This window comes from Corvus moneduloides, chromosome 22, assembly GCF_009650955.1.
Source record: "Corvus moneduloides isolate bCorMon1 chromosome 22, bCorMon1.pri, whole genome shotgun sequence".
Classification (NCBI taxonomy): Eukaryota; Metazoa; Chordata; class Aves; order Passeriformes; family Corvidae; genus Corvus; species Corvus moneduloides.
In genome coordinates, this window is record NC_045497.1 from 3322501 (window position 1) to 3345259 (window position 22759).

Consider the following 22759-nt stretch of genomic DNA (forward strand, 5'->3'; position numbering starts at 1 on the left):
AAAAGCCCTCTGAGATCGTCAAGTCCAACCTTTAACCCAGCACCTCTGTGTTCACCATTAAACCTTGTCCCCAAGTGCCACATCCACAGGTTTTTCGAGCAATTCCAGGGGTGGTGATTCCTGATTCCCTTGGAAAGAAACCAGAGATTGTTGTAATTAAGAGACTGTCGTGGAAATAAAATTCAGTAGTGCTGAATTTTCATGGAAAATAAATTCAGTAGTGCTTCCTTTCAGAGCTCTGGATATTGTTTAAGAAATGGGTTTAAGAAAACACTTTAAAATGAAGTAAAAAAGCCAAATAAACCCTTTCTTTGCAAGTCTAAGGTAGCTGAAATAATACAACAGCCATAAAACCCTGTGTGTGCACCAAGAGCAGTTCAGGAGACCTGGCCCAAGATTTTAAAGTGTGATTGCCAAAAATTAGAATTGGTTCAAACATTGCAACTCTTGTGATGATTTTCTTGTTCTGTTTGTGCTTCCCCTGCAGCTCTGGGCTGTGTCAGGGCCCAACAATGAAACTCTCTGGGCTCAGACAGTGCAGCCTAAATTTCCAGTGCAGTCAGAAACCAGAGCCTTCAGTGACACTCCTTTGGATTTTGGGGTGCTCGTCTGAACTAAAATGTCAAATTCATTAAATTTTATACATTTCTGCTTTGAAATTCTATTAGAATTTATTGTATTATGATATTTTCAGAGCTGCTAGTGAAATACTCCCCTGCCAGTCATTTGATACTCAAGCACTGAAGTAAATCCTAAAGATTTAGGAAATATTTAGGAGACAATACAGGGAAAATCACGCTCACATGCACCCATCAGTAAAGCAGGGAGGGAGGAAGGAGCTCTGAGCAGTCCCTGAGCTGGAGTGTCAGAACTTGGATTCCTGTCCTTGCCTGTCCAAGCCCAAACAATGTCCTTCCCCTGCTTTGTCTTGGTTTCCCCGCTCACAAAAGGGTGATAACAGCAGTTCCCCGGGGGAAGGAGTGTGTTAATTCACCACCACATTTATTCCCATGTCGAAAGAGGCACCAGATAATAAAAAGTCACAGCGTTTTGATGTGTGGAAAAGTTTGGGGTGGGATTTTTGTCTCACTTCGCCCTGTTCCTTCCACAGCAGCAAAGTCTGGAGGTGAAAGGGGTCATAAAAATCCATGTTTTGAAAGCTTGGTATTTACAGGTCATTAAGGAAAACGCTGATGTGGCTTCACTTAGCAGGGCAGGGGTGTTGGACTGATTTAATGGATTAAAAAAAGAGATCCCAGCCCTGGCAGAACCCAGGCCTGGCTAGCAGGGGATTTATAGAGCAGCCCCCTGGAGGGGTTCTGTACCACTGAGGGCATTCAGGAAGGGCAGGTTTGATTAAATGAGGCAGAGTTCTTCTCCCTCCAGCCCTCATTGCTTCCTGCCATGCCAGGACTAATGGGAAGCAGATGAGCTGGGATAAAGAGATGTTATCATTAAAATGTATGATCAGGGCAGTGAAGTTGTGAGGGGACTGCAACATCTTCCCTATGGATCCTGGCTGAGAGAGCTGGGGCTGTTCATCCTGGAGAAGAGAAGGTTGTGTGGAAGTCTCACAGCACCTCCCAGGATCTGAAGGGGCTACAGGGAAGCTGGAGAGGGACTTTGGAGTGCCAGGACAAGGGGGAATGTATTCAAACTGAAAGAGGGGCAATTTAGGTTGGATATACAGAAGAGATTGTTCCCTGCGAGGATGGGCAGGCCCTGGCACAGGGTGTCCAGAGAAGCTGTGGCTGCCCCATCCCTGGAAGAGCCCAGGGACAGTTGGAGGGGGCTTGGAACAACCTGGGATAGCGGAAGGTGTCCCTGCCTATGGCAGGGGGTGGGATGAGATGAGCTTCATGTCCCTCCCAACCAAACCATTCTGTGATTCCACGATTATCCTTCCTGAAAGTTCCCCAAAACTTTGAGCAGAGGTAGCACATCCCCTCAGATTTGTGTGGAGCAACTTCTTGAGAGATCCACCAGGATGGGCTTCATCCAAAGGGAAAGGTGGTGATGTTCCACTGCTCTCCCCCTTCTTGCTCTGGGGAAGGGAGACCCCAGGGCTGCAGCGGGCGGGACGGGATGGGGCGGAGGAGGGAGGCTGGTGAATCCCGTGGCGAATCCCTGCCGTTTTCCTGTTAATTTCATATCGCTTTTGTTGTTGGTTCCTGTTGACGCTTTAGGTGAGGTCTGTCACAAATCCTACACGCAGTTCTCCAACCTGTGCCGCCACAAGCGGATGCACGCGGACTGCCGCACCCAGATCAAGTGCAAGGACTGCGGGCAGATGTTCAGCACTACCTCCTCCCTCAACAAGCACCGGCGCTTCTGCGAGGGCAAGAACCATTACAGCCCCGCCGGCATCTTCGCCCCCGGCCTCCCCCTCACGCCCACCTCCATGATGGACAAATCCAAGCCCTCTCCCAACCTCAACCACGCCAGCCTGGGCTTTAACGAGTATTTCCCATCCCGCCCGCACCCGGGCGGGCTCCCGTTCTCGCCCACACCCCCAGCCTTCCCCGCCCTCACCCCAGGATTCCCGGGGATTTTTCCACCCTCTCTGTACCCCAGGCCTCCCTTGTTACCACCCACGCAACTGCTCAAAAGTCCCCTCAACCACACTCCGGACGCGAAGCTCCCCAGCCCCCTCGGGAACCCGGCACTCCCGCTGATCTCCGCAGTGAGCAACAGCAACCAGGCCCCTTCAGGGGAGGAGAAATGTGAAAGCAGCCTGGAAAACTCCTACCTGGAGAAGCTAAAAGCCAGGAACAGTGACATGTCCGATGGCAGTGACTTTGAGGATGTCAATACAACCACGGGCACGGATCTGGACACCACGACTGGCACCGGCTCTGACCTGGACAGTGACGTGGAGAGTGACAGGGACAAAACGAAAGACAAGAGCAAACAAATGGAGACCAAGCCAGATTTCGTCAGCAGCTCGGTGTCTGCCAGTTCCACCAACGCCACGAGCGAGATCCCTCTCTTCTATTCTCAGCATTCCTTCTTTCCTCCCCCCGAGGAGCACCTGCTGCCCACCACGGGGGCAGCCAATGACTCAATTAAAGCTATCGCCTCCATCGCAGAGAAGTATTTTGGGCCTGGCTTTATGGGGATGCAGGAGAAAAAGATGGGTTCGCTCCCGTATCATTCCATGTTCCCCTTCCAGTTCCTCCCCAATTTTCCCCACTCCCTCTACCCTTTCACGGAGCGGACCCTCAATCACAACTTGCTGGTCAAGGCAGAACCAAAGTCACCCAGGGACCTCCACAAACTCGGCGGCACAAGCTCGGAGTCCCCCTTCGATCTCACCACGAAGCCAAAAGAGATTAAGCCAATCCTGCCGCCCCCCAAGGTCCTCCCAGCCCCGTCCTCAGGGGAGGAGCAGCCACTGGATCTGAGCATTGGCAACCGCATCCGAGCCAGCCAGAACGGAGGGAGAGAGCCACGGAAAAACCACATTTATGGGGAGAGGAAGCTGATGGCAAGTGAGGTCTTACCTAAGATTTCCCAGTCCCAGCTGCCTCAGCAGCCTTCCCTGCACTACGCTAAGCCATCGCCCTTTTTCATGGACCCCATCTACAGGTATTAACATACCCTGCCTTAAGCCTTTCCCTAACCAGCTCCTTTTCCAGCTGACACCGCACCCTGAGGCAGGGGAGGATGCAGGTTGGTTGGGGAGAAAAGTGAACATCTCCTGTAGTTGTTTGTACTTCTCAACACATTGAATCTCCTGAATGGAAAGGGCTGAGTAATTGCAAGGAGCCCTCATACTCAATGCGTGAGGAACACATCCTTGTTTTGATAAAGAAGAAACTTGACCTATTTAAGGACTCTCCCACGAGCCATCGCTAAGATGGCACTTCTGCTGGGGAAATTCCAGAGGTTTGATTCGATAAGAATGCAGAGTTCAGATGCCTTGGAGCCCCGGGCTCCCATGGCTTGGGAATGAGTCAGGAGCCCTGGGAGCCTGGAAATGCAGCTCTCCCACTGACTGACTTGAGGGCCTTTTGTGAGCCGCTTCACCTTTCTTCCTCCCTCCCTCCCTCCCTCCCTCCTTCCCTCCCTTTTCCTTTTCTATTGCCTTTTCTTGGAGTTTTTCTTTCCGAGGAGCTGCTGGTGCAGACCCAACCTGCCGAAACGTGTTACTCTTGGAGTAACAAGTACTGTGTAAACACATGGTAGCATGTTACTACCCAGATCTCTCCCGGATACATTTCTCACAGATTTATCTTTCTTGGGAGATAACAAGGCCTTTCTGGTGTCACTTGAACAGATGGTTCTGAGGAGGGCCTGATGTGTTACGTCAGAATGAGCTGAACATGGAAGGCGTGTGTAGAGCAGGCTGGGTGAAGTTATCCAAATGCCAGCTAAACTTCCAGAAGGAATCAGCTCAGGAGGAGGCGAAAAGGGAAGACTTGGGGCTTTTGCTGCTTGAGAGCTTTTTATAAAACCTGTTTCTAAAGGAGCATTATTAAAACTTTGTGGTGAGGGTGACAGTAAATCTGTGTGTTACCCATCCGGCATTGCCTTTGCATAAGGTGGATGTGGCATGTTTGGTTTTAGCAAAGTCCAGGGAAAAGACATGTCCTGAGCTAGTTTGATTTAGACATTGCCACCTCTAAATTAGCCATTGCCGTGTCTAAATGCTCCACAGCATCCACTTGGATACGTGGGCTTGGCCTGGAGGGCTCCTGGATTCAGATCGTGGAGGTGAACGGTTTGTCCGGTTTGTCCTTGCATTCCTTGTGCTGAATGCGTGGTGATCCTTGCTGTGCCCAGCCTGCTGGAAGGTTGATGGCTGTTCCCCCGCAGGATCTGCTGTGTCCCTGGCCCTGGAAAGCCTCAGAGCCACCGCGGTATGACGGTGCCAGCGCCGGGATGGGCGCTCAAAGAGCTGCGAGCACCACGACAGCGCCGATGTCACCGCCGGCCGCTGTCGCAGGGCTGATAACTGTGGGAAAAAGTGATGTCAGTGTCTGGCCAGGCCAAGGAGCTGTCGGCTGGGATGAGGATTAGTGAGCCCTCAGTGCTGAAAACGAGCGTCTCTCGCTCTGGCAGCTCTCAGGGGTGACGTGCCCGCACAGTGCCATCTGGGAGGGGGACACCTCCCAGCCAGGGAGGTGCTGTGCCCTGCCTGGCACCCACCGTGGCCATCTCCCCCTGGAGAAATCAGGCATGGTGTGAGCAGTGTTCGTAAAAAGTACTCCTGGAAAGAAGAAAAAAAAAAAAAAATCACTAAATGGGATAGAAAGGCAAAAGAATCCATGTAGGGTCCTGCCACCTCTGGGCACGTTCAGCGGGAATGCTGAAATAACACAGCTTGGGAAAGGCGCTGCCAATTAAAACAGCGGCCTCGGGAAAACCGTAAAGGCCCAGAAGACAGATGGAAGGGAAGGATGGGGGCATCATTTGTTGCATTCCATGGGATGCACATAGTTTTAGTCATGTGTTAAAATAGAAAGTCAGCGGTGGCGTTGCTTGCGAATCAGACTTCTGATGTAATGAGCGAAACAGCCCAGCTTCCAAGTCCCAGCTTGAAAAATATGGAAATATTTTGTTTCTAAACTTCCCTTTATCAGACTCTCTCACATCATTTGGCTCCTCCGTTTTTTTGCTCCCAAAGGCCACTTAAATCCTTGACATTTTCTCCTGGTGATATAATTTAATGCAGCCAGACAGCCTGAAATGGGGGCATTTTTAGCTCGGCCTGTGGGGGTGACGTTCTCAGGCACTGGGCCGAAACGATCGGCTTAATCCTCCGGGCGCTGCGGAATTCGGCTCTGACGGGGACGTTCGGACCTTGTGTTCCCATTCCCGGCGCTGGGAGATGGCAGAGCTGGGGAAGTGCTGTCAATTCACCAGGTTTTACGCATGTGGAGCAGGCAGGGCTCTCCCCAGACGGCTCTGCTGGGATCAGGGATGTTCCCTTGGATGTTTCAGCACCTCACGGAGAGCAAAGCTGTGCTCGTCAGGGGGGCTCAGGGAGCAACTTTTTACTTTTCTTTGGTTTTTTCTGGCAACTCAGCCCCATAAAAGCACGTCCCTTCCAAAGCCCCTTAATTCTGACTGCATTTCCAATCCAGCTCTTCTCTTTCCCTCTACCCAAGAAGAATTAAATTCAGATTAAGCACAGTTCACTGGCTGCACTCGGCAGGGCTCTTCTTTAAACTCTTTGGTAATTTGATCCACACACCAATCAGCTGAAATGCAGCTAAAATAATTTGCTCTCAATTTATGCTGGACTAATGTAGTTAAAATCACTCTTACTCTTGGATTTCTACTGGTTTAGCTGGATGGACTCAATTCCAGCTGTTTAAAGATGCAGCTGTGTTTGTTGGAGTTACTTCCACAACACTTTTTTCCCTCAGAGAACATCTCAGTTTGTCTTTTTGGTGGTTCCACACTTGGGTTTCCCTGCAAGTAGAATATTTTGTGGAAGCAAAGCCAGTATTTTCAAAAGTAGGAGCCTCACATTAGGGTCATTTCTGCATCTCAGGTGCTTAAACATGAAATATTTGAACGGGCTGAGGTGATATCAGAACAACTCAGGTTTCTGAGTCGCTTTAGAATTCTCCCACCAGTCCCTCACTTTTTAAACCGTTGTCCACATGGGCTTGCCAAAGAAACTCAATGCAAATTATGTCTCAGCTGCGAGGGAGGAAACAAATATGAAACACCTAATGATTTCAGCACGCTTGGGGCTGCAAAGTCTGGCCCACTGTTAACTCTTCAGATAAACACAAACTCTCAAAGAAAATTTTTTTTCCATGCAGGGGCTGCCTGCTGTGGACTCTAGAGCTTCTCCTGCTCAGACAATTTTGCTCTAAATGCAGGGTTTTCCATGACATTTCACAACAGCAGAGGCTTATAAACCACTGCAGCAGAGCAGGAGCAAAATGTTTCCTTAGTCAAAAATACTGCCCGAAGGAGGGGATTTCTGTTTGTGTTGTTTCCAGCACTTTCTGCGGGGTAATTGTGCATCAGAATTTGTAGCATCCAGAAGAAGGGGGAGGAAGACATTTGTGTGAGCAGGAGAACAACCTTGTGTGTAACTTAAGCACGGTGTGGCTGCATGGGGCTGCCTGTGAGGTATGTAACCCTCTGTGTTGTTGTCCAGCAGGGTGGAGAAGCGGAAGGTGACAGACCCCGTGGGTGCCCTCAAGGAGAAGTACCTGCGACCCTCCCCGCTGCTTTTTCACCCCCAGGTAACAGCAGTGACATTGTCGTGCCGTGCTGATGGAATGCTGAGGTGGAGCTGGTGCACACAGATCCCTGGGATCACTGGGGTCAGACTCTTCCTCATCCAAGGGCTTGATTGGAAACTCCACTATTTTCCTACCAGTTCCTTCCAGACACTTTTAATTCACAGTTGGAGGATGATGGCAGTTGTGCCTTGCTGCTTCTTTTTGCCAGAAAAACTGGGCAGCTCATAGGATCTGCCAAATGCCTCTTTCACAGAATGCCTGCGTGTTTTTTCCTCTGGGAACACCTGGGGGGGTCATCTAAAGCGGTACAAACTAGAGAAGGACTGCGCAGCCCCCAGGCAGCAGCATTTTCTACCTGCCTGAAGCTCTCTTCCATCCCGAGGAGTGCGTGGAAGTGGCGGGCAGTGGGTTCAGCCGTGCTGCTCCAAAGGCGTGCGACAGCCTCCAGCTATCCCCGTCCCTCCTGCTGTGCCCAGGCTGGGATCCCAGCCCCGTGGTCCTCATTGTGCTCTCCTTTATATTCACAGGCATTGTTCTCCCCTGATAATGTTTCCCACCTTAGATAAATAACTCGCAGGTTTGTGAAAGCTGGGTCCTGGTTGCGTTCACAGCTAAACTTAGTTCCCTCATTGTTTTGCACCAACCTCAGAGTTTGGTTAATAACTTCCCCCAATTTTTCCTTCATCCAGGCTGGATAATGGTGACAGGCTGGCCAGGAACATCCTGTGTTTGTGTGAGTTAGAATAGTGGGGATATCTGCCTGTAAAGAATCTGATAGCAGGGAGGAGCGTGGCAAAGCAACCCGAGGAGACGATGAGAAACGTCCAGACCCCGAGCAGGAGCAAGCTCTGGGTGGAAGGTTGTTAACATTGTTCCCGAAATCCTGACCACGTCCTCTTCCCATGGCAGTGAAAAGATCTGGAAGGTCTGGTTATCTCTAACAGCTTATCACGCAGAATAGCCTCAAATTTACAATCACTCCAGCCCAAAGCTTCCTGATAACTGATTTTTAATAGGGCGAGCGCTGTGCTCAGATCACTCGATCTGGAGAGGCGCCGTTCCCATGCTGCAGTCAGTCAGGTGTTCCAGGCACAGCGAAGGAACACGGGGCATTTGTTCCAGAGTATGGGAGGTTTGAAACACCAGATCCCTTTCCAGTATTATCACAGAATCACGGAATATCCTGAGCTGGAAGGATCATCCAGTCCAACCTGTGCCCTGCACAGGGCAGCCCAACAATCCCACCCTGTGTCTGAGAGCTCTCACAGCCTTGGGGCCGTGACAATTCTCTGGACCCAGCATTCCTAAGAATTCTGGATCCTGGATCTTCTCCTAAGAAATCACATCTCCAGGGCTCCTGCTTCTGCTTTCTTCATTAGGACCAACGTTCCCGTGCCTGGTCAGTCAGAGTCACGTTCTGCTCGGGCTTGTCTCACTCTAAACACGAGTCTGGTCTCGGCCTTTTCCTCTGTGACTAATCCCCTGCTCTCTTGGAGTGCCCTCACTGGGATGTGATGAAGCCAGAAGATGTGATAAAAGCGTTCAGGAGATGTTTCCTCTCCCAAAACGAATCTCAGGCAGCTCTTATTTCTTAGCCAGTCGTTGGCAGAAGTTCCTGTGCTCTCTGGGAGTTTTCCTACACTGTCTATTCCGAATGAAACTCTGGACAACATAAATAACCGGTGTAACTTTTTGATAACTTAATGGAAAGCCTTTCCTCACCTGTTACGTTTCCTTTCTTCCCCCTTTCTGTTTTACAGGCAGTTGTTCCCTAAATAGCAAAGTGCCTTTGCCACTGGAGAGGCCGTGGCCAGTGTTTAGAATTTTAAAACCAGCCTACAGCTCTCAAGCCAGCAAATATCTCTGACTAAGTGCCTAAAGAACAGGGCACAACAAAGGAGAGCTCCAGGTACCTGGGCGAAGGGCTGAGAGCACAGCTCTGAAAGGTCCGGAGAGCTTTTTAACGTGATGGTTTTGTTGCATGACTGGCAGCTGGGGCAGAGCTGGTGCTGTAAATGATAAAGTAACCTTTTCAAGTGGCTGGTGCTAAGTATTACTTACTATTTATCATGGGCTGGGAGCCTCCAGCTAAGGGGCTGTGGATCTATTATCGGGAAATGGGGGTTACTGCTCCTCTCTTTCACAGCTTATGAATGGTTGTCAGCCCTCCACAATGTCTTCGGGGGTGATTAAGACAACTTTTTTTCATTGCTGTGTATTTTTAAACAATATCTTGGCTCTCTCCCCCCTCTGCCTCCCCCTCTAAAGCCCAGTTTAATAAAGTGTAAACGTGCAAAAGGTCAGCCCTTCCTGTACAATCGAGCATCTCGGGGTGATGTATGGCTTCCTCCTGCCTTCCGCTCCTCGCTGCCGCCCCGGCTGCTCCCGCCTGTCCCAGTGATGTCAGCGCAGCCAGGAGGCAGCTTTATTGCTGCCTTGTTTGCTTTATCCCTCTTTTCTGCCCCTGCTATCTCGAAAATGCTCTCAGGAGTGCATGAAGCTGGATGTTGGAGATGTCGGCAGCGTCCTCCGAGCTGCGTTGCTCTCTTGGACTTGGATTTCCTGTTGCGCTGTAATGAAAGTAAAAGTGCTGTAAAAGTGGATTTTTATGCACTTCCATTTTTAATTTTTTTTTTTTTTTTGCACATAGTCCAGCTTCAGTTTTTCCTTCTTTTGCTTTCCCCTGCTCCTGTATCTCCAGGTTGTTCCCTTTCTCCCTCTTTCTGGTGTGGTGTTCAATCTCGTGTCTGTGAGAACGTGGCCAAGTCATGCAAACTAAATCTGATAAAGCATCCAGGGATGTTCTGCTTGGTGTCCCATCTCCAGGCCTGCCTGCCAGCTGCTCCCATCCCAACGGGATGTGTAGGTGTTGCTCCTCCTGACCGTAACTCACCCAGCCACCGCTCACGTCCAGGGGTTTGGCTGGAGCTCCCTTTCACTCCAGGAAGCTCAGCCATCTCCCACCCATCCTTCCACCACCTTTAGGAGTTGCTGAACCTTCCCTACCCATAATTAAAGTGTTGGCCTCTTCACCAGGCAAGCTCCCTGTGGAGACTGATCCCAACTCCTCCTCTTCACCCCTTCAGCCTCAGCTTCTCCTCAGCTCCCCGAGCAGCCATCACACATCCCTCTCACTCCACTTTGGCCAGGATTCTTCTGCTTTGGGCCCAAAAATTTTCTGTCCTCCCTATCCTGGGGTTGTGTCCCTGCCTGCCCACCCACCCCTCGCTGGCCTGTCCCTCCGAGCCCCCAGGATGCTGTAGGAGCCGTCAGACCTCTCTGCTTCCCAAGACTTTGGTTTGGGTTTGCATAGTGAGTTCTACCTCAGGCATCTGACCATGGTATTTGGTTTCAGTGTTATCCCAGGAAAAACGGATATCTCAGGTGTATTCTGGGATTAGTTTTGATCTGAAGTGCTGAAAGCGAGCACAGGCACGCTGCAGAAAGTGAACAAGTGCTAGTTTCTGGGACCTAAATGCCTGGCTTTGCCATCTGTGCCTTTCCTGCTTTCTGCAGGACCAATACACTACTCCTGCCTTTCCTGGCTGGATTCAGTGGCTCCATTTCCCGCTGTGCCTCCAAATTCCAAGAGAGCAGACACCAGCAGGAGCCTTTGCCCAACCAAAACTGGTGTTCCTGCATCAGATCCTGCCCTTCCCGGGGATTTTACCGACAGGAGCTCTCTCCTTGTCCTTGCAGATGTCGGCCATCGAGACGATGACAGAGAAACTGGAGAGCTTTGCAGCCATGAAGGCCGACTCTGGCTCATCCCTGCAGCCCCTTCCCCACCACCCCTTCAACTTCCGATCGCCGCCGCCCACGCTCTCCGACCCCATCCTGCGCAAGGGCAAGGAGCGCTACACCTGCAGGTGAGTGGGGCGTCCCACGGCATCCACAGTGGTGTGGAAACACCCCAGGATGTGGAAACACCCTGGGATGTGCCACCCCAGCTGGGCAGCTGCGCTGGGCACCAGCACGGAGCGGGGCAGCTCCACGCCGACGTCTCTGCCAGGAGGGAAAACAAGAGGCGGCAGAATGAGAGCAGAGCTGGGATGACTAATTCCCTCAGAAACGGTTTGTTTTGTCTGGTAGGAAATCAGCATCTTCTGTTTGCTTTGTAATTTTTAATAACCTTGGGAGCGGATCTGGAGATTCTCAAGCAAACCCAACTCCCCAGGCCAAGTCTCTGGTGTTCCCAATGGCAGTCCCAGCTGTATCCAACCTCAGCTATGGAAAAATGATTGAATTTTAAAAAACAGCATGCAGGAAACAACTTTTTCAAACCCAGTTCTATCCACAGAAGTCCTCACGTACCCATCACTGCTCCAAATTGGAGCAGATCACGGGTATTTAATAATAAACCTCTGTCTGCTGTCGCAATTTTACCTCGAGGTTCTCATGGTGGCTCCTGCTGAGGAGATTTTTTTGGGTGCAGAAAGTGGGTACAAACCTTGGTTGACGTGTCTTCTATGTTCAACTTTGCCACAAAAGCTGCAGGCTCGGATTTCAGTTGAGTATTTAGAAATTTGAGGTTTCTACTTACAACAGGGACTAAACTTAAATTTTAGATGCACACTCACAAGTTACCATTTGGATTTCCACTGCTGGGGAACACTCACATTAACCGTTCATCCTCAGGACAGCTGAAGGTCCCTGAAATTAAGGAAGTCTGTCATAGCTTCCTCCTACAATAGGTTTCATAGTCACAGAGTGCAGCCCCTCATCCCTGGTAATTTTTTTCCCAATTAGTGTTTTTATTTATACCTTTTTGATTTTACTGTGAACCAGATTTATTGTGGAACAGAGTTCCTTCCTTTATTAATTTCCTGTGGCTGTGTTTGCCTGCTCTAAGCAGCCTGCCAGCCTCCTAACCCCCACCACGGTGCTGCAGCCTTTATCCAGAGGAAAATTCTGTGAATTCCAAGGATGAAAGAGCAGATTCTGTATGATGACCACATCAACAGGGCTATAAAGGAGATGCAGAAACATCTCAAGTGCCCATCTGACCAGGCAGTGATTAAACCCTCTGTACCCTGATGCAGGAATGCTGTAGCTAAACCATGTCCTCAAGTGCCGTGTCCACACTTGCTTTGAACACTTCCAGGGATAGTGACTCCACCGCCTCCCTGGGAATCCCATTCCAACAACTGACAAGCCTTTCTGTGAAAAAAAATTCCAAATATCCAATCTAAACCTCCTCCAGTGCAACTTGAGGCCGTTTCCTCTTGTCCTGTCCCTCATTCCCTGGGAGCAGAGCCTGACCCCACCTGGCTGCACGCTCCTGTCAGGGAGTTGTAGGAGTGAGAAGGTCCTCTCTGAGTTTCCTTTTCCCCAGGCTGAGCCCTCCCAGCTCCCTCAGCTGCTCCTGGAGCTTTGATGCCAGCACAGTGACCCCTGTAACCCCGGGGTGGCAGATTCGTCCTCCCCATTGTCCCCCTCGGCTGCGAGCGCACGAAGGGGTTTTGGGAGCAGTGTCAGGATGTGCTGTGGCATCCCTGGGCTCTCCTGATGGTTTCCTTTGGCTTTCCCTGTCCAGGTACTGTGGCAAGATCTTCCCACGCTCAGCCAACCTGACGAGGCATCTGCGGACACACACTGGAGAGCAGCCTTACAGGTGATGTTGTCCCCCATAAAAAACCCTTTCCCAAACACTCCTCACTCACCACTCCGGTATTTTTCCTTCCCCCCCCCTCTCCATAAAGCTGTGCCAGCAGAATTCCACAGGCCTGGAGCATTACACAGAGTGATTCATAGGGTTGTATATTATGTGTACCAGCCAAAAATAATCAGGCTTGGCAGCTCGAAGATAGACACTTAACTTATATTTAGATGTATGCTGGCAAATGAGGGCTCTGATTTGCAGTGTTGTTTCACACTCACGTTCACCATTCATCTCAAGGACAGCTGAAGGTGCTGAATGGCTCTGAAATTCGGGCTGGTTTGAAGGGCTTGCCAGGACCTTCGCTGCTGGGGCTAGCTGGGTTTTTTTTTCCTTTTCTTAATGAGCATCAGAGGTGCCTAGAGTAAGGGATCAAAACCACAAAGGCAAGAAAAACCCTGTCAATTTACCTGCCTTCAAACTGAATTTTGGTAGTTCCTGAGCTTAAATCAGGGAGTTTAAAAGGAGGTCTGGGAGTGGGGGGATTCACACAGAGTCTCACACGTTTGTGAGTGTTTAAGGTAGGAGGCTGAGCTGTTTTCTGTCAGTTGAGGACAAGGTGATGTGATTTTGATGCTTCAGTGTGCACAGAGACAGTGTCCCAGCCCAGTGGATTCTGTGGCTCCTGTCCAAGTCAGGGTTTAAATCTGAATAAAATTCACAACAAAATGCACATATTATCTGGGCCTAGGTGTATAAATAACTATTTCTCATGGAAATCCTTCCCCTTAGAATTTTCTCCCAGTGCTTTACAAACAGTTTAAAAAACTTGGGCAAAAAATGCCCTTTTTTTTTTGTTAGAATGAGGTCCAGAAATGAGCAAACCTGAAGGAATGGTGAATCGAGAGCTCGCTGCAAGTCCAGCATTGTGTTTGCCATGACGTGAGCGAGTGTTTTGCAGGTTGTCAAACAATGGCAACAATTCCGTTTCTCTTTGGGTAGCTGACATTGCAGCGTTTCATCCACAGCCATAAGTTCACAACAAAGCAAATGGAGCAGTTATGAAATAAAGAGAAACGCAAATTTATGAGCAGCAAAAGGCCGTGTGGTCAAATACATCGCATTTTTATGCTCAGTTTAACCTAAGAATTGACTCTCCCACATTGTAATCCCTGCTACACTGAGAATCACGGTTATTTTCCTACCAGAATTTTAAGTGTAGACATTAGGTAAATTCAAAATACACCACCCCACCACCCCCCAAAAAAAGCAGACATATATTTTGGATCCATTCCCTGCTGTGATGTTTGGGGTTGTGTTATTTGAGATGCCTGAACAGGTCCTGCGTGTTCCCTGTCCACGGAAACACTCACTCCCGATTATTCTGAGATTGTTCCTTCGGTTTTTCTTCCAAAAAAGGAGACTTGCAACTTAACAAAGGTTAGGAAAATAAAGATTTATTTGATCTGGTCTTCTCCCAGCAAATAGCCTGTGTGGGTTTTTTAGAGGTCTGACTCCTGGACAATGTTGCATTCTAACAGCACCCTGGAGAGCCGGGGCTGCGTTTACAGACGAGCTTTAATTATCATTGATTTGCTTTTCCTCTCAGAGAACTGAGATTTGCAGCTTTGGCAGCCAGGCTTGTTTTGAAAGCTTGGTTTTTAAGTGCTGACTTCAGGCAGGTAAAAGGAGGTTGTTGACTTCTCAGTGTTTTATTGTTGTCTCCTTTGCAACTTTGCTTTTGATTGTTCAATTTTTATTTTTTTTTACCCTGTCACTATATAAAAATATTTCTATATATAATAATTCAAATATTAATCCAAATATTAATTTAAATGTTCTTAAAGACAACAGGCTAGAAAATAAGGTGTTTTGGGTTTGATTCCTGATTGCCTTTGATCAAGTGATGGGTTTTTTGGAGTTTTTTGGGGGCAGTTAGGAAGTCACTCAAACTTCTTACATGTCTAATTACGTATAAAGTAGGAATTAATAGCTTATGAGCAATAAAGGAGGCAGATTCTTTTAATAAAGGGAAATTGCAACGTGTTTTCTGAGGAGTGAGCAATACCTGGTAATGCACTTCCTAAAAATCAAGTGAAACACTCCAAGACCCTGTGCCCTACAGCAAAATTCAACAAGTTTCTTTTCCCTCTTTTATTTTTTCTGCACCAAACCTGAAATTCAGCGCTATGTATTTCAGAACTCAGTGATAAAAAGGCCCTTGGAGGCCTCGTGTCCTGTTATCTGCATTAAGCTGGAACTCACAGCCACACCTGACATCTCCTAAGATTGCACACAGTTCGATAAATATTGAAGATATTTCTCATTTTCTGGTTTTCAAAACGCAGCCTGAGCTCCCCCCTGCTATAAATGCACTCGAGGCTGAGGAGTCGCTCGGAGGGGGAGTTGCTCTCCATGTGTTCTGTGGGTTTTTTCCCTGCAATTCTTCTTCAGCTCACACTGATCGGTGCAAAACTTTGGGAGAGGGACTCAGGAACTCCTCCCCACACTCCCGGGGTCTGCTCCCTGCTTTCTCCCGTGTTGTCCCAGGTACCGGAGCTCCTCCAGCTCCCAGGATTTCCTGTCATTCCCCAGCGCTCCCCAGCTGCAGCCCTGGCTCCTTCCTTGCTGTCACTCCCTCCCACTTTGGATGTTTGCAGCCCTTTAAGCTGATAAGGGAGAAGCTTTGTGGGGCTGTTTGCAAAGCAAACACCGCTGCCTTTGAGTTTTATTCTTCTTCTCCCTCCGCGTTCACCCCTCTCCCTGAATTTAAGCTGGTTCCTCTGCCATTTATTTAGATTAAAACCAGCAGAGCTCCCAGCACCGACCCCTCTGGGACCACAAATAACGCCGGACATCTCCCTCATCCCTTTGCTCCCAGGCATTCGCTGCTCCTTCCCAGTGCCCCTCTGGTTCCTATTTTTTTAACAAGCTCTTGATCCCTCCCCATTCCCGACCCTGCATCCACATAGCTCATGGTTAAGGCGAGGACTTGTCACATGGAGCTTTTCAAAGGCTTCCTGAACATCTAAATAAATGGACACGGAGGAGGCCGGCTCGCTCCTGCCTTGGGCTGCCTTTAAATGGCTGGAGCTGCTCCTGGGGGTGATGGCAGGGACAGCCAGGCTGGGGAGCTGGGTTAGCCCGGTGCCCACTGTGCCAGGTATCCCCTCTGCCAGGTATCCCCTGTGCCAGGCACTGGGACACATGAAAAGAGCATTATTTTAGGAGCTGGTGAGGACAGGCAGGGAGAGAAAAGCCCTGGCATCAGCAGGGATGAGGAGGGGGCTCCTCATTTAAACTGGACAAAACCGCTCATGAAAATCCCATGGAATAGCTGGAATTTGGGGATATTGGCAGGTTTGGACATTGCAGTTTGCTGGAGTGCTGAACAGGAATCTGAGAGAGGATTCCTTGGTGCTGGAAATCCGTGTTGAACTCTCCTTATAGAAACTGTGCTTGTCCTTGCTGATGTTCAAATAACATCTTGTTTTCTGGATTTATTTGGGGTTTTTTGAAAAAAAAAAAAAAAGAAGAAGAAAGACTTCAGAAATCTGGAAAAGCTGTGGTTTGAAAAGAGGTTTTGCTTTCTCCCTTGCTTAATCCTAATAAAGGTGCATTATTTGAAATATCTTTATTCTTGTTGGAGATTTAGCAGTAGGAAATTCAGAGGTGGACATGGAATCCATAAACATTCAGGGAGGGAGAGTGTTTCATAAATGTATCCCCGCTTTTTCCAAAAATAATATCCATTTGTTTTTAGAGACCGAATAAAAATCACAGCTGGAGCACATCTGGAAATGGGGTCTGTGTGTTTCACAGGGGGGATCTTTCACACTCGCAGTTGAACCTGTTGTGTCTGTAGGGAAGAATCCCCCGTCCTCTGTGTCCAGGGAAATCCAGTTCCATCCTTGAGTGAGGCAGGCACGGGGTGAGTCTGTGCACACCAGCAGCTGCCTCCAGGTACTCCCAAAACCTGCGTGGATGCCCCTCCATGTCTTGGAGTGCTGGAGAGGCCCTGGCACAGGCTGCCCCATCCCTGCAAGTCTCCAAGGCCAGCCTGGACAGGGCTTGGAGCACCCTGGGAGGGTGGAAGGTGTCCCTGCCCACGGCAGGGGGTGGCACTGGACGGGCTTCAAGGTCCCAAAACCATCCTGGAATTCCAGGATTCCCATCGAGGAGCAGCTCAGCTCCGCGGGGCAGATGTCGCTGTGGGTTAGAGGAGCTCAGAGCAGCCCTGCTGGAGTGGATTTGTTCTGGAATTACAAGGGCTTGGGAAGAGTTTGAATCTTGTCAGTGCCCAGGGTTTGTGGAGCTCTGCAGCGGAGACAGATTCTGCTGCTCGTGGGTTTTGGAAGCGGAGCCGTGGGGGAGCAGCTTTGCTGAGGTACGAGTGACGTGTTTCAAGGGAGATGTAAGGAGGGATCCGGCGGGTTCGGGCAGGAATGAGGCTTTCAGGAGTTTTAGACCCAAACTCTCCACCGCAGCTCGGAGCTGCCACCTTCAGTCCACCGGCAGCTCCCGCTCTGTGCTGGGCTGAGCCCGCCCGGCACCACCCTCAGCAATTCCAATTTATTTGGGGGCACTCTAAACCCAAAATGGGGGTGATGGCTTTGAACAACCCCCCCAGCCCATCTGCCGTGGGTCCTGAGGAGATTTAGCTGAGACAGGGAATATTTCTTCACTCAGCAGCTCCCCTGAACATCCTGGCTTGGCTCCCTGCGTTCCAGCTTTTCATCATAAACCAGATATTCGCTCCCAGGAGTAAATCCTATCCTGCTTGGAAAGGATGGTGGATTTCTTGGGAGCTGTTTTGCTACAAGAATAGCCATAATTACCTTTAAAGCCACGCTGCACTCCCTGCATCTCCAGTACCGCAAGGAATTTCGCAAATAAAGCTGGAATTTTCTGTGTGTCCAGCTAACTGTCATGCAGGGATTTGCCAGTTAATAACTACTTTATACATTTCACCTCCCTTCTTTCTTCTTCTCCCTTCCCTGTCCTCTCTCCACAGCCATATTTCACCTGATTCCCCACAAAAAAAAGTGGAAGGAATAAATCCACCTCTCTCATTCCTACATCCATGCGTGGAAAAGTAATTATTTCGTTTCAAACTCTTATTTGTTTGGACGACTCACTTCCTAATTAATCTCAATCCTTTCTTTGTGCTCCTTGAGTAACAACAATATCAGATTTGTCTGGGATGATTAATGCTTTGTGCTTCCCTCAGCCAAGTCAAGATTTATAGACCAACATTTCCTGGGGTATCGATAGTTAAATTTTTCTCTCTTTTTTTGCAGTTTGGGTTGGGTTTTTTTCCCCTGACGTTTTACTCTTTGGCATTTTCAGGTGTAAATACTGTGACAGGTCATTCAGCATTTCCTCCAACCTGCAGCGGCACGTCCGGAACATCCACAACAAGGAGAAGCCATTCAAGTGCCACCTGTGCAACAGGTGCTTCGGGCAGCAGACCAACCTCGACAGGCACCTGAAGAAGCACGAGCACGAGAACGTTCCAGGTGGGGAAAGGCTCTGTGGCTCTGCTGGGGATCACTGGAGAGAGGAGACTCTGATGCCATGAAGACTTTTTGCCTTTTCTTTTATACCCCTGTTATACCTTTTTACAACTTCTGTATTCTCAGTGCTTTTTGCCTACATTCTTGGACTTGTTTGTCCAAGAGAGACTCAGCATTTTAGAGGCTTTGTAGTTAGGGATCAGTGTGCCCCAGAGCCCAAGGTCCTCTCCAGAGCACATTCTGTAAACCAAGATAGAACCATCCAGGGGAAGGTTCCTTGGGGAGGGGGGGCTCACTCGAGCCTCTCACTGGGGAATCTTTGATAGATCTGCTAATTAGTAACACCTAGAATGTTATACCCGATCTTTGGGGATACTCAGGCAGGGTGCATCTCGATGCATATGACCTGGATGTGTGCACCTGAGGATCCTTAAACTAAATACCAAGGTAAAATCCCTTTTCCCCTTCTAACTGTGTATGACTCTTGATTTTAAGACCAGGAAAAGGCATCAGCTGGAATGCACTGTCCCCTAAGGATGAGTTTGTAGGGTTGTTTGTAGGGTTTTTTTGGAAGTTCCAGAAGATAAATAAGTTTTGTTTTAACATAAAAAATGGAAGGAAGGAATTCCTGTGATGAAGCCAAGTAAGTGATTTCCCAGCATGGGGAAAAATTATTATGGAAAAGGTACAGGCAAACAGCCTGCAATGGTTCTTAGGTTGTGTGTGTTGTCCATAAGTGCTGAACATCACCTGGATTTCAGTCTGGAGAACACAATCTTCCCTTGGGAGCTTTGCTCCACGACTTTCCTCTTGAGTATTCAGTCATTAATATAAAGTGAGAGGGCTGTTGAGAACCTTCTTCCTTTATGTCCCCTCTTAATCCTGGCCTTGCCAACACCTGATGGAGTCTCCTGTTCTCTGTCCTGTTGTCTCTCCGTGTTCCTGCCCTGCAGTGAGCCAGCACTCCGGAGTCATCACCAACCACCTCGGGACCAGCGCCTCCTCCCCCAACTCGGAATCAGACAACCATGCACTTTTAGACGAAAAAGAGGATTCCTATTTCTCGGAAATCAGAAATTTTATTGCAAATAGCGAGATGAATCAAGCGTCAGCTTTAGCAGATAAAAGGTAGGCAAGAAAATGAAATTATCTGCTGGTAAGACAGGCATGAACAGCAGAATAATAGGAGAGGGAATTCAGACTGGCTGGTAGAAGCTTCTTCCTCCTGGCTGCTTGAAGGGAAATAGTTAGAGGACAGAGCCTGGAGAAGGAGGAAGGCTGCTTGTCCCACAGATGTTAAATTTAAAGAGATGAAAAAACAGCATTTAAATCCAGACTGCACAAATCCGTAGTTCAAAAAGCCTTGGGGCTGGTGTATTCTCGACAGGCTTATTGGCCCTTAGGAACAGTGATTTTTAAATGCCTGCAGCACGCTGGTTTTCTTCTTGTTAGATTTTAAATAACATATATGTGTACATAAATGTGTTTTGTGTTCATGTCTACGTAGGACATTACCAAAGTCTGGCATTCCAGTGGGAATACATCACTTAAACATTTGCCATCTTTTTTTATTTCCTTTTCTTTCTTCTTCTTCTTCTCCTCCCTCCCCTTCAACCAAATATTTCAGGCCAGAAATCCAGGATATTGACGGCAATTCCCAGTGCCACGGACTGGCAAATGAGAAAACAGAAGATGTGGATGATGAGGACGAAGAACTGGAAGAGGAAGATGACGACAGCCTGACGGGGAAGTCCCAGGACGAGACGGCATCGCCCACGGCAGAGCCCCGAGGAGCATTCGAGGATGAGGAGGATGAGGAGCCCACGTCTCTCACCATGAGCTTTGACCACACCCGAAGGTGAGGGGGCCGTTCCCCTCGGGGGGCTCAGCCCCCTGCCCGTGTCCGTGGTGCATCATGAGTGCTGTGGGTTTGTTCTCCAAGCCATGCCATGCGTTTGATTCAAACCTTCACTCCAGATTCCATTTCACCACGGTGGGGGACACGAGACAAGTGGACTGCAAGGAGAGTCTGGGGTGATGTCCAAGGCTTGAGGAGTCTGGATCAGGAGAAGAGACACAAAACTCAGAGTTTTCAGGGTACCACAGCTCAGCAGATGTTGTTTTTCTCTCCAAAACTCTGGTCAGGGCAAGGAAGAGGCATCTGTGCAATGCCTTTGGTGCTGCTCTGGTCCTTGGGGTTGTTGCAAAATATTCTTGGCTTCAAGAATTCTCAGAGCTCTGGTAAAAAGGGGATTCTGCCCCTCGGTCCTGCCCAGGTGAGACCCCACCTGCAGAGCTGCCTCCAGCTCTGGGGTCCCAGCACAGGATGGACCTGGAGCTGCTGGAGAGAGTTCAGAGGAGGCAGCAGGATGATCAGAGGGATGGAGCAGCTCTGCTGGGAGGAAAGGCTGGGAGAGCTGGGATTGTTCAGCCTGGAGAGAGAAGGCTCCAGTGCCTGAAGGGAGACATAGGAAATATGGAGAGAAAATCTTTCCAAGGGCCTGGAGTGACAGGGCAAGGGGGAGTGGATTTAAACCGAAAGAGGAGAGATTTAGGTTTGCTCTTCAGGGGAAATCTTTCCCTGTGAGGGAGGTGAGGCCCTGGCACAGAGAAGCTGTGGCTGCCCCATCCCTGGAAGTGTCCAAGGCCAGGTTGGACAGGACAACCTGGGATAGTGGAAGGTGTCCCTGCCTGTGGCAGGAGGTGGAACAGGACCACTTTAAGGTCCCTTCCAACCCAAACCAGATTCCATGCTTCCATTAGAAGTGAAGGATTTTTCCCCCAAGGTCAAGCCATGTCCAAACACCTTTAAAATGAAAGATTGCTGCACAGAGCCCAGGCTCAGCTCTGGTTTTGCTGCAGCTTGCCCTGGTTTCTGGGAGTCACACAAAACTGAGCAATTCCTTACCCAGAACCTCAGAGAGGATCTCAGACACCTGCTGCTTGTTGCTCTCCACTTCCTTCTCGCTCCTCCCATCCCGTGTTGTCTCCGTGTCCGTCTGTCCGTCCCTTCACGCATGTGGCTCGTGAGCCCCCGTGGGTGGTGCATGCAGGCTCTGGGCCAGACGAGCTAACACAGGTCACCCCTTCCCCTGGTCATTGGTACAGGTGTATTGAGGAGGACGAAGCCGGCCTGTTAGATTTGGAGCAGATGCCGAATTTTGGGAAGGGGCTGGATCTCCGCAAAGCAGCCGAGGAAGCATTTGAAGTTAAAGATGTGTTTAATTCCACCTTAGACTCTGAGACAATAAAACAGACTCTGTACAGGCAGGCTAAAAACCAGGTGGGTATATCCAGAATGTTTTCCTAGCTTGCCGCCAGCGTGTACAGCAGGATCAGGGAGCAGCTGGCCTCCTCTAGCCAAGGGTTATTTTCCTCTTCCAGCGGGTTCTTTTCCCCTTCCAGAGGGTTATTCCCCCTTTCCAGCAGGAATTCTAACACACACGTGAACGTGTCTTGTTGCAACTAAACTGAAATAGAGGAGGAAGGGAGCGGGCATCACCTTTAGATGGATTTACCTCAGCCTGTGCAGTGAGAACAGGGTTATACAGGAAGAGAGAGGCATCTGTCTGTTTTTATCTGTCTGTATAAATGTTTTTATAACTCCTTATTTATTTATACTTTGGGGTGGCTCTTCTGTCGGTCACCACTGAGGTTTGGTTTGCAGAAACAGCCACAAAGTGCCCTTGGGTTTGGTTTAAACAGGTGTCAAAGATAATAATACTGCCAGGACTTGCAACCCAGCATGTCTAGAGGGCTTTCCTGTTTATCTCCTTGATTCCTAAAAGTAAACCAGAAAATGGAAAAAGAAATCTGTGAGACAGACCAGTTTAGACCCACCAAAAAAAATCATCCAAGTGGCATCTCAGAATTACTGGAGTTCTGAGAGAAATCTGGAGGTTTGGGGCAGGTCTGTGTGTGCTTTCTGCTTTTTCATTCACCAAAATACTTACTCTGGGTTTATGGAGTTGATCTCTTGATCCCCCCATGAGGATTCTCACAAAAGAACTGCTCCGTGAAGGTGCCTCAGCAGGCTGGGCTGGAGACAGGACACTCAGCCCCTGGTGGGGATGAGCACAGCTCTCACCTCAGAGTCCCCTTCTGACCCTCAAGCAACAGAATTTATCCCCAAATCTATTTCAAATGCCCAGCAGAGCAGTAGCATAGTGCAGCCACCATGCAGAACATGATTTTTGATTTAGCGTCACCCAAAACTCAGGCAATTTTTTGTCCTCCTTCAGAGTGGGTGCCAGTAGTGAGGCTGGGGGGTGCTGCTGGGAGAGAGAGCCCAGCAGGTTTTTGGAGTGACACCCATTTAAGCACAAGCCACTTGCCTGACTCTTCCCTGTGTCCTGTCACTAACACCCAAATGCACTCACTCTTTGGGAGCAGCTCTTTCCCAATGTGTACCACCCTGCTGGGTCCAGCCCATG

The 22759-nt window shown here is 49.3% G+C and overlaps 1 protein-coding gene across 2 annotated transcripts in view; it reads left to right on the forward strand.

Moving 5' to 3' along the window:
• The window catches only part of PRDM16 (PR/SET domain 16), a 297820-nt gene that overhangs the window by 268527 nt on the left and 6534 nt on the right, over positions 1-22759 (forward strand). Inside the window, exons 9-16 of one of the 2 annotated variants that reach the window (XM_032131673.1) lie at positions 2187-3588; positions 7124-7211; positions 10911-11080; positions 12748-12825; positions 18160-18329; positions 19280-19454; positions 19954-20184; positions 21435-21609. In XM_032131673.1, coding sequence (XP_031987564.1) covers positions 2187-3588; positions 7124-7211; positions 10911-11080; positions 12748-12825; positions 18160-18329; positions 19280-19454; positions 19954-20184; positions 21435-21609 — 2489 coding nt within the window. The remainder of the gene's footprint in view (positions 1-2186; positions 3589-7123; positions 7212-10910; positions 11081-12747; positions 12826-18159; positions 18330-19279; positions 19455-19953; positions 20185-21434; positions 21610-22759) is intronic. The other variant, XM_032131674.1, reaches the window with a different exon arrangement.